This window comes from Narcine bancroftii, chromosome 13 (assembly GCF_036971445.1).
Source record: "Narcine bancroftii isolate sNarBan1 chromosome 13, sNarBan1.hap1, whole genome shotgun sequence".
Lineage (NCBI taxonomy): Eukaryota > Metazoa > Chordata > Chondrichthyes > Torpediniformes > Narcinidae > Narcine > Narcine bancroftii.
This window is the reverse complement of record NC_091481.1, coordinates 13,338,075-13,353,950: the sequence shown is the minus strand read 5'-3', so window position 1 is coordinate 13,353,950 and position 15,876 is coordinate 13,338,075. Positions and strand designations below refer to the sequence as shown.

The following is a 15,876-nucleotide window of genomic DNA, read 5'->3' as shown; positions in this document are numbered from 1 at the left end:
CCTGCTCCTGAACCCAGAAGTCAGGAAGCTTGATGACAATCGCGTTGATCAAAGGGTCATTCATGTTGAGTTCAAAGATGTTTGAAACTGTTGAGGTCACGAATTGTAGTGGCGGCTCCACTGCTAACTGTAGGATCGCACAACCAGACGGGTTGAGTTCAGTGAGCAAAACTCTTGTGGCCTTGGACATGTAGTTCCAATTACCAAGTTATATTGTAGGCTGCCTGGCTGGTCTTATACTCGCACCTCGGACCTGGCTGAGAACCACGTTGGGGAGCCCCGACGTCACCGGGTCATCACGTGGGTCCCCAAGCTTGGGGTTCTGAGCCTGGTGCTGAGGTTGGGAGGAAACCCCGACTCTGCCATCTTGGCCGGCTGCCCCGCCGCGTGCGTGGTTCGCCTCAATGGCACATAAATTACATCAAAAGGATGACAACATCCTACAGACTGATATTGTAGTTCTATTTATTAATTATTCCAAAATATTTATACATTTTACGTTTTTTACATTTTTATTTATATATGTGATCATTGTGTGCTGAGTGAGAAATCACCTTAGTTGGAATTGTTCAGCATACCATATATACGTGTGTAATAGTTGATACCATGTAAAAATCTTCCCCTATTTTTGGTCCAAAAACCCGGTATTTTTCATATAGTGCGTGTAAAAGACCCCCCCCCACCCCATTTTTGGCCCTGGCTACCTGCCCACCAGAGCACCCAATGCTCCGACCGCAAACTCTCATCTCAGCTCTGTCCATCTGAGCTTCTGATGCCCCGAACGCAGACTTACCACGTGGTTCCGGCCACCCACTCAAACGAAAGTATCTTGCTGTGATCCAAAGTTGCATGCGTGTAATAGTCGAACTCCTCAATTTTACCCTAAAAATTGGTCCACAATATTTGAGAATTATGGTATGCACAACTGCTTGCAGGCACTGTGGGCTCGGGCACAAGCTGCTTCGCACACTGGGTGCTCACGAGCTTCTTACCCCTTGCTCCCACATCTGGCTGCAGCCGAAGCAGGCTTCATATCTCGCCAGAACCCAGTATGGCCACACAATTAACTTTGATACGAGGAACCCTGCCAGACCCTGGCTCTGTCTGCATACCGAACCGTTTCTTGGCCGAGGTTCGTCAGTCCTACCTGTGGAACGAATGATGCCTGGCTCTGGCTATAGACAGGCTCTTGGGTCCGCCAACACCTCTGGACCATTGATCCCAAACACACAGATACCTCTTGTTTTAGTATTCTGAAAATCTGAAGGCATTGGTCATATTTATAGTGGCCTCAAAAATTTAATCTGGACCAGAGGAACGTATGTGGTTCAGACTTCCCAATCAAGCCCTGTGCAAACCTTGGGAACCCGAACCAGAGCGCACAGAACCCGTGGAGCCAACGGGTTGCTGAGCCATGTCAAATGTGCAGCTGCTGGGGTTGAGGGCAAAACACAGCAGATCACTCAGTCACCATTGGAAGTAAAAGGGTAACCAACATTTTCGGCCCAGACCCCACAAGTGACCTGCAGCTGTTCTCCTGCACGTCTGTGCACTGCATCTTGTTGACTTTGAACGCTCGCCTTCCGCCCTCGTTCCACCCGTCATCGGGTTTGACCATCAGTCCAGCTATCCCGTCCTGGTCAGACTCGGGTGGTCCCCTCCCGCGCGGCCCCGCTCGCGCTTGCCCCGCCTCCCTTCCACACGCGCACGCCCTTCTCTCCAATCAAAGCCTCAGCTGCTTCTCGTTGATTGAGTCACTCGCCCTGACCGTTGGTGTCAGCTCGAGCCTGCCCTTAACCTCATGCTGGAAACGATGTGTCTATGGAGGAAGCAGTAAGTCTAAATCCATAATGGAGAAGCACAGACAGAGCAAAATAGTACCAACTGGGATTGATTCTCAGACCAAAAACTGCAAATAGTTGGTACTGATTGGGAATCAGTACTTACAAATGGTCACTCTGTTGACGCCAACTTTTGCGGAGGAGAAATGTGAATGTTGGATAAAAGCAGAGCTTTGTAGTCAGATTTGTGCTAAGTCAGGATTCACCAGGTCATGTTCCAAGACCTTGATATATTTTTCTCAGTGGAAAATGAAGAAGTGTGGAGGTGCATTTGAAAGGAGCTTCAAAATAGTTTGTGAGAATAAACATTACATCCTCTTATTTGTTTCCTGGCATCTCTATGTTGCTTCCAAGTTGTGCAACCTCAAAGTTGATCTTTGAGTGAAGATACTCTCAGAGGTTAGATAGGAAGTTCCAGGATTTTTGACCCAGCAATGATAAACAACCAGGAATGCATTTCCAAAGTAGGATGGTGCGACAGAAGAGAACAGACAGGTGATGGTGTTTCCTTGCAACAGGCTCCCTATCTCTTGTTGGTGCAGGACACAGTTTGGGAGGGCTATCAAATTTGTCTGGGCAAATAATTACATTTTGTAGACCGATTGTGTGCTGAGGGGGTAACAAATGGGCCACGGGATGTTGAATGGAATTATTGTCTTGTTGGTAATTGTATCATGCACCAAGATACAGTGAGAAACACTTCTGCACATTATCCTGGCAAAATAACCCATATATGCATTCAATAGTGCAAAAGAAAAACAAAGGTGTTGAATTTTTTGTTGTAGAAAAAGTGCAGTTAAAATGGTGAATGAGCCACGTTGAGGTAGATGTGAAATCAAGAAATCATCTTTTACAGATGAGAGATCAGTTCAAGAGTCTAAAAACAGCAGGAAAGGCTGTCCTTGAATCTGGAATTAGTTTTTTTTCAACTGTTGGATCTACCTGATGGGAGAGGGGCAACAATATAATGGCAAGGGTAAGATGGGTCCATCATGACATTGGTTGAGATATTGGGAAGTGCAGGCAGAGTCAATTATGGAGGGTATGCTGGTTTGCATAATAGCTTGAGTTGCATTCATAATTCGTTGCAATTTCTTGTGGCCTTGGACATGTAGTTCCAATTACCAAGTTGTGATGCAACTGGATAGAATAAGTCATTGGGATATGCCAAATTTTCACTGGATGGTATTGATCTTTCTGTGAGTTGTTGGAAGTGTATTCATCCAGGCGAATAAAGAGAACTATACACTAATTTGTGTCTTGTAGATGGTGAACATAACTTGAGGTGTAAGAAGGTGAGTCACTGGCAGTACAATGCCCAGCCTCTGACCTGCTCACGTAGGCATGGTAATTATATGATTAGTCCGGTTAATAGTCTGGATGGTAAATGTACAAGATTTAATAATGTAATAACTTTCAATGATATGGTTAGATTTCTTTATTGAGGGAGATGACTATTGCCCATTATCAATGTTATCTCCTTAGCTGCTTGCAAGCAAGGACTGCTTCATTAACTGTTCAGCTGTGAATAAAATAGAACAGCATGCAATCATCAACAGTCATTCCATTTCTCACATTGTACTTGTAGTTTTTAAATGAAGCAGCTGAAGGTGGTTGGAGCAAGAAGAAGTCTTACAGTAACATTGTGGAATTTGGATGCTTGGTCCATACAACAACATCTTTGTGCAAGGTTTGAGCCACCCAGTGGAGTTTGATTTCTTTTTGATACTCTTAGACCTTTGTTTTTATCAAAGTTTCTAGGTGGGGGTGGGGGTGGGGGCTTCCTGCTGGGAATTTATGGAGTAGCAGCTTGTTAAGTTTGCTCCTGACCCCTTTACAAGTTTTCCATTTACTAATATCCTTATACTAAAATAACTTTGTATTAAGGCGTATGCTTCTTTATTTACAACTATTTTAAAGATGACTACAAGAAGTGGTAAAGGTGGAAAGAGAGAAAAATAAACTCCATTATCTATGAAGAATATTGCTTCTTTGTTGAAACAACAACGGCCTTTTGGATCAAATTGATGTTAAACTGGATGCTTTAAGAAAGAGAATGGACGATCATGAAGAATGGATTTCTGCTGTTGAAAAAAAACTATGGAAACAACTGATGTGAGAGTTGACAATCTGGAAGATACCTGTGGTAGACTAACCAATACTATTAAGGTTAATGAAGAAACTTGTGGATTTAGAAGGAAGAAGTAGGAGGCAAAACTTACGAATCCTGAGTTTAAGGAAGAAACTGAAACCGAGCAACCCACCAAATTCTTTGCGGACTTACTTTGTGAAGCTTTTGGATTGATGGTTTTGCCGTCTTCTCCGGTGTTGAATCATGCATACAGGTCTTTAATATCAAAACCAGCTTCGGGGCATGAACTTTATTTGGTTATATTCTAAGACTGCTCTATTACCAAATTAAAGATGATCTTGTATGTGAATCTCGTCATAGAGGGATGCTTGTATATTGTGGTCAACGCATAAGAATTGTGGAGGACTTTTGCCTTGAAGTATTGAAGGAGCGTGTGGCTTGCAGAGAAGTTAAGACAGAACTGTATAAACAGGACTGTAAACCTGCATTGTTGTACCCTGCGCATCTTCGAATCATTCTTCCTGATAAATCTAAGAAGTGGCTATGTTTGGTACAAAAAGCCCATGAATAATTATTTCTCAACCACAGTAACTGGACTGTTACTGTCTGATAACTTTTAAGAGCCCTTCAAGTTTAAAAGAGGATTTAAGTGTAAGGACGTTTTAGATTTTCTTTGCAGTTTTGATAACAATATAAGTGGTAAGAATTTATTTAGGTCAAGGACAACTAGATAATGTTCAGTAACTTTAATTTTTTAAAAGAATTTTAAACAGAAATAACTGCCCTTGGATTTGTTTTTTTTCTTGTGAAATGCAAACTGCTTGCTTAGTATGGAAGCACTAATAAGATTACATTAAAATAGGAGCTATGCCAGTATGAAGATTGAGAGGTTTAAGTAGTTTATAGCATGTTGCCCTTCTTTAGGACAAGATTCTAGTTTTGGCTGGGAGGAGGATTGGAATTTCTTTGTGGGGGCATTGTAATGGCTTTTCATAGACATGTTTATTTTAGTTCTTTATGCCTTTCCTTGACTTCTCTGCTCATGTTAGCCACTAGAAATTTATGTATGTTTTTCCAGAACCATTTCCATTAGTAATTTTAAATATGAATCATGATATTAACTTAATTAGTTGGAATATTAATGGCCTTAATCATCTGTAAAAAGAAGCAAGGTATTTGCATATATTAAACAGTTTAAGGCTACAGTTATATTTTTGTAGGAAATGCACATTCGATGTGGTGATAATTTGCAGCTTTTTCGACAGTGGAAAGGGCAGCACTTCCATTCATCATTTAAGGCCAGACAGTGTCAATTTTTATGGACCAAACCATTCCCTTTGATCAGCATAATGTGTCTGATACAAATGGTCGTTTTGTGATTGTATCAGGCAAAATATTCAATGTAGTTTTCTTTTGCCAATGTTTATGCTCCTAATATTGATGATTTTGGATTTTTTTTTGAATGTTCGCTTTTGTTTTGTTTGATTTGAGTATATATTCCCCTGTTCTGGGTGGAGACTTTAATTGCTAGCTTGACCCTATCTTAGATCACACTTTCTGTTCTGAACAACTCAATCTTATTTATTTGTTTCTTTTTATTAAAATGTGATATTTTAAATGTTTGGAATTTTTTGCATCCAAAGAATAGGGAATTTTTTTTCTTTGTCCTCCATGGATTGATTTTTAAAAATTAATAGTCAAATGATTCCATTAACTTGACCCTGTGAGTTCAAAACCATACTAATTTCTGATCACTCTCCCGAGTTACTATCTTTAAATTTTTCTGGTATATCTCAAATTAATAGACATTGGTATTTTAATTCAACCTTATTATCTGATAAAGACTTTGTGAAATTTTTAGAGGAACAAATCAATTTTTTTCTTTGAAATTAGTATCTCTGACAAATCTTCTAGCCTGATTGTCTGGGATTCTTTGAAGGTTTACCTTCAAGGCCAGATTATATGTTGCACTGAAAATGTTAAGAAAATGGCTAATAAGGTAAAAAAAATAATTAGCTGACAAATTTAAACAATTAGATCAATAATATGCTTTAGCATCAAACCCTGATTTATATAAGTGGTAAGCTTAAATCTAAATTTGATCTTCTTTTGACATACCCAACTGAAAGTCAACTTTTTAAAAAGTAATAGTCAATTTTATATACATGGCGACAAATCCGTAAAAAAAAATTGGCCAATCAATTAAAAGCGTTTGCTGTTAAATGGCAAATTACAGAGATCTGAAAAAGTGATGGTAATGTCACTACTGACCAAGCAAAATAAATGATGCTGTGACAGGTTATGTTGTATTTTATTGTTTATAGATATGTTTTAAAGGAGATAAATTGTGGCAGTTTTTTTTTAAGTGTAGGTCACATACAAACACTTCAAAACAGATCTCATTTAAAATACCGGAACTCTGCTCAAGCCAGACAGGGCAGCTCCTGGGGGCCTTTACAAAAACTTTGGGGAGTGCCCAAGAGACTTCACTAATTGATTGTTGATTAGAAAAGCAACAGATGAAAGAGATCAGAGGAGGGGTTTGGAGCCACAGGCTGTCTGAGTATACCTTGCTGTTCTAAGAAGATCATGTGGTTTTGCAAGCAAAGAGAGTCAAACAGGCTTTTCTCTGAGAGAGAGAGAGAGTATTCAGTTCTGTGATTTTATAGTCAGCAGCAGCAGCTGGGACTGGAACAGGACAAGCTGGCAAGCTTGTGGAAAAGCACCATTTTGAAGACGAGTTGTGAATTTTAAGTTCAGCCTGGTCAAAGCCCTTGTGGTCTATACTAGAGGAGAGGACTATCTCCCTAATGTTTCACTAAAAATAAGAGAAGCAAAAAGGAACTCTGTGGTGACCTGAAAGAAAGAGATTATCACCTGGAAAACTCTGATAATAAAGTTTTTTGGCAAGACATTGACGTGGCTGATTAGAAGGAATCAGTTTGTGCCCAGTGAACAACAAATCTCTCTCTTAAAACCAACAAGAACCTTCCTGAGCAGTAACCATTTAACTTTCAAGCACCAAAGCCTGGTGAAATTCAAAAATGCTGAATTCTGTGCACAATATAAGAATTGGAGGAGTGAGAATTGAGATTAGACTGTGAATCAAAGAACTTTTCTAAACTTACTCACACATTTCATGCACGTGCGCTTAGAATTAGAAGGGGGTTAAGTTAAAAATAATAAGTTAAAGTTTGATCCTGTTTTCATGTTTAAAGATAATTAAAACAGCTTTTGTTTAAATAAACATTTGTCTTGATGATATTCTGTTGCAGCGTGGGTTTTTGGGTTCTCTGGGTTCATAACAATACATTCAGAAACTTTTATTCTAAATTGTGTACTTCTGAATTTCCTAATGTTAGTAGTTTAACAAATAGCTTTTTAGATTGGTTGAATATTCCCATGCTATCTTATACACAATAGATAATAGACAATAGGTGCTGGAGTAGGCCAATTGGCCCTTGAAGCCAGCACCGCCATTTATTGGATCATGGCTTATCTTTCAGATAATCAGAAGTGTTTAGATGATCCTATATCACATGAGGAGATAACGAAGGCATTTTGAAAAAAATATTTTATTTATAATTTTTCAAAGTGTCAACAATCCATAATAATCCATGATAATAAAAACACGCTACATTTTCCAATTATGTAGAAACTTCACTGTTGAGTTCAATTCCTTCACACTTCAACCCTCCCTTATCCAGAGACAAAATTAAGTAGACAGTTACCCTAAAAAGAAAGACTGCAACAATAAGTTAGTCCTCGTCCCCTATTCCTGTAGCATTTTACAGTGTCCCTTTACCTTCCAGATATATTAGGGATACAAGGACCAAACAGTAAAACAAAACAATAAAAAAATTCTTGCGCAAAATTAAAAACAAACTCAAGGAAAGAACAGAAATTGTAGGATTCGTTGGGACCCAACTGTCAGCCTCCAAGTCTTTAAATTTTTGTGACTCAATCTAACTAAAATGGATTTTCAACCTTCTATGAGTGATTTAACTTTTTATGACTGGTATAGAATAGGTATTGCATGTTTTTAAGATTCATTTATTAACAATAGTCTTATTTAATTTGAACAATTGTCAAGTAAATTTGCTTTACCTAAAACTTTTTTAGGTGGTTGCGGATTAGAAACTTTCTCCACTCTCAATTATCTGAGTTTTCTAACGCTTCTGACCTGAATATTATTAATGCAATTATTAATTTATGACCTTCACTGAAAGGTTTAATATCTACTATTTATGATATGGTGATGAAATTATGTCAAGCTCCTTTTGGTAAAGTTAAAAAAACATGGGAACAGGACTTGCATTTTTCAATATCTGAAGAGAGCTGGGATTTGATTCTTAATTTAATTAATACTTCATCATTATGTGCTTGCCATTATCTCTTACAAGGTAAAGTAGTACACAGAGTTCACATGTCAAAAGATAAACTTTCTCGCATTTACCCAATTATGAGTCCTCATTGTGACAATGTAACAATGGGAATGCTACGATACTTCATATGTTTTGGACTTATTTGAGCCTTAGAAGATACTGAACAGAGGTTTCTCAGACTTTAGCTTAGAATCTAATCCTTTAGTTTCTCTTTTTTTGACACTACTGGAGAGAATGGCGTGACGTTAGCACCAGCAAAATGTAAAATAATATCCTTTGCTTTCTTTATGGCAAGAAGTGCAATACTATTTAGGTGGAAGGATGCTGCTCCGCCCACTCAGGTGCAAAGGTAGTGTGGAATTATGACTTGCCTTAATCTGGAGAAAATCTGATGCTCGATAACTGATACAAATATGAATTTTCAAAATATGTAGGGAACATTTATGAACTATTTCCAGAATTTATAGGAATAATAACAATTTGATGATAATTCTTTTTGCTCTTTTTCTGAAGCAGAGTATATTAATAGTTATAATTCCAGTTTAGGTGGTGGAGATAAATATATCTTATAATAAAATTCATATTGTTCTTTAATTCAGTGTGTAGAAGTGTTTAGTGATATGGGTACTGATTATAATAGCTTTGTATAAAGGGGTGTGTTATTTTCTGTACTTGTGTAATTACGTCATTAAGAACCAACTAAGATGGAGCAGTCATGTGGTTCAGATGGAAGACGAACATCTGCCAAAACAAATCTTCTCCTCCCACCGTAAAGAAGGCAAATGTAAAAGAGATGGACAACAGAAGAGATTCAAAGGTGCTTTAAAATCCAACATGAAGAAATGTAACATAGACATCAATAATTGGGAAACCAATGCCAAGGACATGAAACTCTGGCAAACCATCATTCGAGAAGGAACACCTACTATCAATGGCAACAAATATGCAGAACTAGAAGGAAAGAGAGGCAGCAACAACCAAAGCCCGATCTGCCATCTGGGACTACCTGTCCTAAATGCGGAAGATCCTTTAAAGCCAAGATTGGACTCATAAGCCACTTGAGAGCCCAAAAATAGATAAACGGAATGAAGTCTTGGAACCTTCATGGAGGCTGCACAGTTTGAGTCGCCTACAAAAGGACCAGTGACCACACCTCATGTGGATGGAGATTTCTTCAAAGGCAATGCAAGGAGAATTTGTAGCAGCCACAACTCCAGTCTTCCCATCAGTTCAACTTTAATTCTGGGCATCCAATTTCAAAGAGCTATGCTTCAACACTGAATTTGAAAGACTGAAATCTGAGGTAACTTTGAAGATTTTGGGCTGGACTGTAATGGTTTGGGTAACACACACACACACACACACACACACACACACACACACACACACACACACACACACACACACACACACACACACACACACACACACACACTTTGAGCTAGAAATAAAATTAGTGTTTTAAAATTAAACAATGGTTTACTGTTTATTGCTGCTCGCTTTGCATGGTTCGTAACAAAATCAATAAAAGGATTGAAAAAGAAAGAAAGCTTCAAGGTGGAACATTAGCTCAAGTAATACTTTGATATCAAGGTAGTTAATCCCACTACATTTGTGGATTCATCTTTTTTGTTCATTTTGGATTAAGGCTTTGATAAAGTCGGGCACAGGATTAACTTTATAAAAACCTGACTACACATTGATGAACAAGTTATTAGTAAATATTTGCAAAGTGAAACCAATGGCAAGGCCAACTACTTTCTCATGGCCGATGATGTAGCATTTAGATAGATTGGATTTGTCACTTTTGTGAACAGTTTATAATGAGATAATCTTTGATTATGTCAGTTTTGATTGTGCCAGAACATCCAGTGAGAAATGCAGTGAGATTTAGAGAACAAGTCTTCAGTACTACAGTTAGGATAATGTTTAGTCACATGGCCTTTAGTGAATCCACTGCTCTGAGCCTTTCCTTGATATTTCATTGGGTGGATCCAGTTGGATCAAGATTAACTTCTGTGAAAGTGCTAAGATGGATCATTTATTCTGAACTTCAAGTTGAATAGAGCTGTGAGTGCTTCAGTTTTGTCTTTAGCTCTCCCATCTTTGAAAATGGGATATCCTGGAAAGTTTTCTCTTCAGCTGAACCCGAGTATATTAAAAGCATGTCAATAATCATTGCAGATATGCCCTTGTGTATGGGAGCCCCTGCCCTCATGCTCAACAAGGATCAGGTTCTCCTATTACCCTACCAGCCTCTGCATGCAACATATTTTTCATCATTTCTGCCATCTACTACATTTTCCCACCACTAAACACTTCCCCTCTCTACCTTCCACAGGGAACATTCCCTCCATGACTCCCTCATCCAATCCTTCCTTCCCACCAATCACTCCCTTGAAACCTACCCCTATGACTGCAACTGGTGCTCCACTTGGACTTGCGCTCCTCCCGCACCACAATTCAGATGTGAAGCAACAAATCACTTGTGAATCTGTAGGGGTCATTAACTGGATCCGATGCTTCCATTGTAGTCTCTTCTACGTCAAAGAGACTGGACGTAGTCTGGTTGATCGTTTTGTTGAGCATCTCAGCTCTTGCACAATAATGGGAATCTCCCAGTGGCCACCCATTTCAATTCCCACCCCATTCTCTTGCTGACCTGTCCATCCATGGCCTCATGCACTGCCACAATGAGACCACCTGCAAATTGAAGGAACAACACCTCATGTTCCGTCGGGGCACCATCTAACCAAATGGCATTAACATTAACCTCTGTTTTCTGTTAGCCCCCCACCAAAAAACCCAGCCTATTTCCTTATGTCTCCTTTCCTCTAGTTCATTGTTCTCTCACTCTCTCTCTTCTCTGCTTCCATAGAGCTAAAAATGACCCCCCTCCCCATCAATTTTCACCTTTCCTCTCTCCTGTGTCCCATCAATATTCAGTAAATTCCTTTAGTATATACTCCTCTCCCTGCCCATTCTTCCCTTCCACCACAGCCTTTTAATTCAGACACCTGTCTGCTTTTTACTCATATCTTGAAGAACAGCTCAGGCTCGAAACATCAGTTACATATCTTCACCTCCAAAACACGCTGCAAGACCTGTTGATTTCCTCCAGCATTTCTGTGTTTTCACACACACACATAGGTGTACAGTGAGTAGAGAAAGGGTCTGAGGACACAGCCCAGTGGTGTTCCAGTACTGATGGACATGTTTTTACTAATCCTCACTGATTGTGGTCTGGAGGTGAGGAAATCCAAGGTCCAATTGGATAATGGGGTGTTAAGACAGTAATGGCACGAAATAAAATATAAATCCAATTGCCAACATACTTTTTCTTCATTCATTTCTGTTTTAGTACCTTTGCTGAATGTGGCAAATGACAAGTTCCTAATTTAAGAGGCCTGCCATAAAAAATGAATTTTCATGCTATTGATTAGGATGGCGGTGGATTCCCTTTATGACAGCAGGGTGTTTTTGATGGATTTCTCTAGAAGATTGAGAGGGGACTTGATAGAGGTGTTTAAGATTTTAAAAGGGACAGACAGAGTAAACAAGGATAGGCTTTTTCAATTAAGAGTGGGGGAGATTCAAACTAGAGGGCATGGTTTAAGATTGAAGGGGGAAAATTATAAGGGGAACACGAGGGGAAATTTCTTTACGCAAAGGGTGGTAGGGATGTGGAATGAGCTTCCGACAGACATGGTCGAGGCGGGATCATTGGTTACATTTAAGGAAAGACTGGATAGTTACATGGATAGGAGAGGACTGGAGGGGTATGGACCAGGTGCTGGTCAGTGGGACTAGGAGGGTGGGGATTTGTTACGGCATGGACTAGTAGGGCTGAACTGGCCTGTTCTGTGCTGTAAGTTGTTATATGGTTATGGTTTTAAGAATCTGATAATGTCACACAGATTTGAGCTACTACAATGGTGCCACACATTAAGACTGGTTGCCATGTCAATAACTGCAATAGAGCCCTTCAGAATTAAAACATGCCCTTTGGCCTGCCGAGTGTGCGGTAACCAATGTTATGCTAATCTCATTTTATTTTGTATTATCTTTGAAAACACTTTAGATAAACAAACTCTAGCAACTCCCTGGAATTTCCTTTGTCACGTTGAATTACGCATGACTGTTGCTTTTATACTGATGACACTTAAGGATCAATTTTGAATTTTAATCTTCATGTCTGTTTAAAAAATACCCCTTTATATTGAATAATCCTTTCTTAGCTCCTGATTATCTGAGCAAAGATAATGTCAGCAGGCTGTTTGACCCACTCTTCTACTTTGCTGCAAGCACATTTGATTTATTGAGAAATGTGCTGGTCTTGATGATGGACAGCAGAATGAAATAGGATCAATTTTTGCATACTCTGTAACTTAGAGGTGCTTAGATTAACTGCAGTATCTCCAGGAGAATTTTTTACTCAGCAAAGTGCATGCATGGCCCTATGGTCTTTGTGTTTTGATTCTCTCTGTGAAATAACAGAATTTGAGAGTAACAAATTTATTAAGTATCCATACTTGTTTTTTTTTTAATCAAAAAAATCGGTCATGAATCTAAATAAGCATATTAAGAACTGCAGGATCAGCTCATAAATGTATGTGTTGCCCAGGTGTTGTGTTATCTTTGGATGGAGTCTGGTTAAGAAATTTAGTTTGATGGTATAATCTCACAATATCAAGTGGACCATGTTTCATAGCATTCAGAAAACACAAGAACATCCGTGCAATGAAGAATTTGTTTTTGTCTATCAACTTTCTGCTCAATGTACCTCTTTATTTCCACTTCAGTTTTTAATTTGAGAATAAAAAAATAAACTGTGGGAGGAAATATTGGGGTTGGGTGGGATTGGGGATACATAGTGTATTTATGTGAGCTGCAGAAGGAAGTAATAAAAGTTAGAAGAAGACAATCCATTGAACTCTTGAAAGATATTAAATGTATTGGTAAAGCAATTATAAGATGGGAAGAGGAACATGAATGGCACTGTGGAAGAAATAGGATCAAGTTTTATTTAATTATTTTGCCTCTTGCACTTCTAGGATTTATTTATCAAAGTGACAAATCTTAGTCACAGATATCACAGGGATGGTTGGTATGAGAAGTTGTGGGTAGTCTCTGTTTATTAACAGACCGTATCTCTATTGATGAATTTAAGTCTGGTTGATGGGTCAAAATGGAAGTTTTTCTCTGAAGCTATCATATGTTGTGTGCCTACAGGGAAGGTTTGAGAGGGAATTTTATTATGTGTATAATTTAATTTGAACTTGTCTTGGGACTACCTAATGTATCAGCAGCAAATGGTACTCTATCAACTTGAAGTTAATCAGTTTGTTTACAATGGAATTTATACATCATATGTGATAAATATGGATTATGAATATGAACACCAATAATGGAAATGAAGCATAGTAGTGCTTTGAGACAAAGTTGAAAAATAACCCAGCAATCAAATCCCTGAAAGCTGTTCTGGTCTAGTGTAGTAATTTTCTTTGATTTCCTCTTCCAACTCTGAAATCTGAATATATTCGTATGGAATGCACCCTTTTGGTTCAGAGATGAAGAATTGACAAAGCAGGGACTCGTGTTTTTGGCATCTGCAGGAACCATAACTATTGACAATGCCTTTTGAATAAACTGGCATTAAAAGAAACAGCAAACTGCAACTAATTATATTTTTAACCATAATGTGTGCTGTTACAGCTGTGTGTTGTGACTGTTACAATCAGACTTTGGGAAATGGAACAAGGCTGAGCTAACACTAACAGTTTTAACAGAAAATTACTGCATTTGTGTCCCCAAAGGAATCTTTGCAACTCACCAATTAAAGCTCATGAATATGACTGGTTTTATTCCCCTTGGCAATTATAATTAGGAAACTGACAATTAAATCTGCAGGTATAGTGTTTATTATACTTTCACATGCAACACCACAAATATGTTAACCCTATATTTACTCTTACCTGCCTATCCCTGTCATCCAAGATTTTGCCTTTTTCTGGAAGTGTTGGCTACCTGGTCCTTATTTTATCTGATAGATGGTCTTCTAATTACTGCAAGATTTGAGCCAGCAAAATTCTCAATTGGTGTCAATCTCAGATCACAAGATAAAGGAATATAAGTAGGCCATTTGGCCCATTGAGTCTGCTCCGCAAATCCACCGAGCTAAACTGTTCTCACATCTAGTTCCAAATTCTGGCTTTTTCCCCATATCTCTGGATACCCTGACTAATTATATACCCATCAATTATATACCCTTAAACCTCCCCCCCTCAATGATCAGGGCTCCAGCAGTATGTGGCAAAAAATTCCATAAATCCACGACCTTCTGGCTAAAGAAATTTCTCCTCATCTCTGTTTTAAATGGGTACCTTTTAATTCTAAGATGGTGCCCTCTTGCCCTCTTGTAACCAGCAACCAACCAGAACAGGATCCTTTTAATCCCACCCTTTGCTTTTTGTCTATCAGCCAATGCTCTACCCAATCCTGCCAGTTGTGTACAGTCAGTGACGATCAAGAAAGTATACTAATGCCTCTACTTTCTTTGAAAACTAGGGAAATTCGGCATGTTTCCTTGTCCCTTAACAACTTCTACAAGTCCGCTAATGAATGCATATTTGGTGGATGCATCATGGTATGAGAGATGTTCTACTGAAGATCAAAAGTTGCAGAAAATAGTGAATGAAGTCTTCTATGGACATCTCTCAATGCCTAGGAAAGGATCCTGGGCATACTTTCTTCTCCCTCCTCCCATTGGGAAGAAGGCTCAAAAGTATGAAATCTCACATCAATAGACTGAAATACTTTGTTTCATGAGGTCATCGGACTGTAAAAATAACGATTTCTTGCTGCCTTTGACTATTTATCTTTTTTTCCATTGTAACTCAAAACTTTATCATTGTGCTCTTGTTCTTCTGATCAATGTGGCTGTATGAATGTTAAAGTTGACTTTTAGACAACTTGCAGAAGAACCCTTCTCAACTATATGGGCCATCGTATGAATCACAGTTTGTATTTACCAATCAGCTAGGATCAGGTCAGGCCTGATATCAGGCCAGGTCAGGGTTTTTGCTAAAATTCATGAGTGATCAAGGTGAGCTTCACAGGGAAATGAGTTTTCCTGTCATTTTTAGCGATGAGACTTTCTTTAAACTGGATTTAGATTCTCAAAATGCCATGGTGAGATTTGAGCCACTGTATGCTGGATTAATAATAATCCAACAACACAACCACTATGATAAATGAATAAACCTTTACCTGAGTGAGAATGCGCAAATTGAATTCAGTGAAAAGAGAATAAAAATTTGGATCTGAATTTTTGGTTTCAATCTAAAAGAATCTTTGTAACTAAAGTTTATGGATAATATTTTGTTGCAAATAAACATATAAAATCTTTTCTCTTTACAGAACTAACCACATCATTGGCTTGTGTAAGGTGGTATGGAAATGCCATTCTCATCATGACAGACGTTATCAGCCTCCCCATTCCAATATTTTGTGATTTTTTTTTTTCTCAAAGGGAATTTTTTTTTGTATATAGCACTGG

At 38.6% G+C, this 15,876-nt stretch overlaps 1 protein-coding gene and 1 long non-coding RNA gene across 36 annotated transcripts in view; one reads left to right on the top strand and one right to left on the bottom strand.

Moving 5' to 3' along the window:
- The window catches only part of LOC138748500 (uncharacterized), a 78,077-nt gene extending 76,409 nt beyond the window's left edge, over nt 1-1,668 (bottom strand). For all 3 annotated transcript variants that reach the window (XR_011348078.1, XR_011348080.1, XR_011348079.1), the window contains exon 1: nt 1,524-1,668. This is a non-coding gene — a long non-coding RNA (uncharacterized lncRNA). The remainder of the gene's footprint in view (nt 1-1,523) is intronic.
- shank3a (SH3 and multiple ankyrin repeat domains 3a) overlaps nt 1-15,876 on the top strand; it is a 651,448-nt gene that overhangs the window by 213,425 nt on the left and 422,147 nt on the right. Inside the window, exons 1-2 of one of the 33 annotated variants that reach the window (XM_069908795.1) lie at nt 1,754-1,833; nt 3,430-3,531. The exons of 30 other annotated variants lie outside the window; for them this stretch is intronic. In XM_069908795.1, the coding sequence (XP_069764896.1) occupies nt 1,822-1,833; nt 3,430-3,531 (114 nt within the window). In that variant the 5' untranslated portion in view covers nt 1,754-1,821. Of the gene's footprint in view, nt 1-1,753; nt 1,834-3,429; nt 3,532-3,761; nt 4,585-15,876 lie in introns of those variants that run through there. 2 more of the 33 variants (XM_069908798.1, XM_069908796.1) reach the window with 2 other exon arrangements.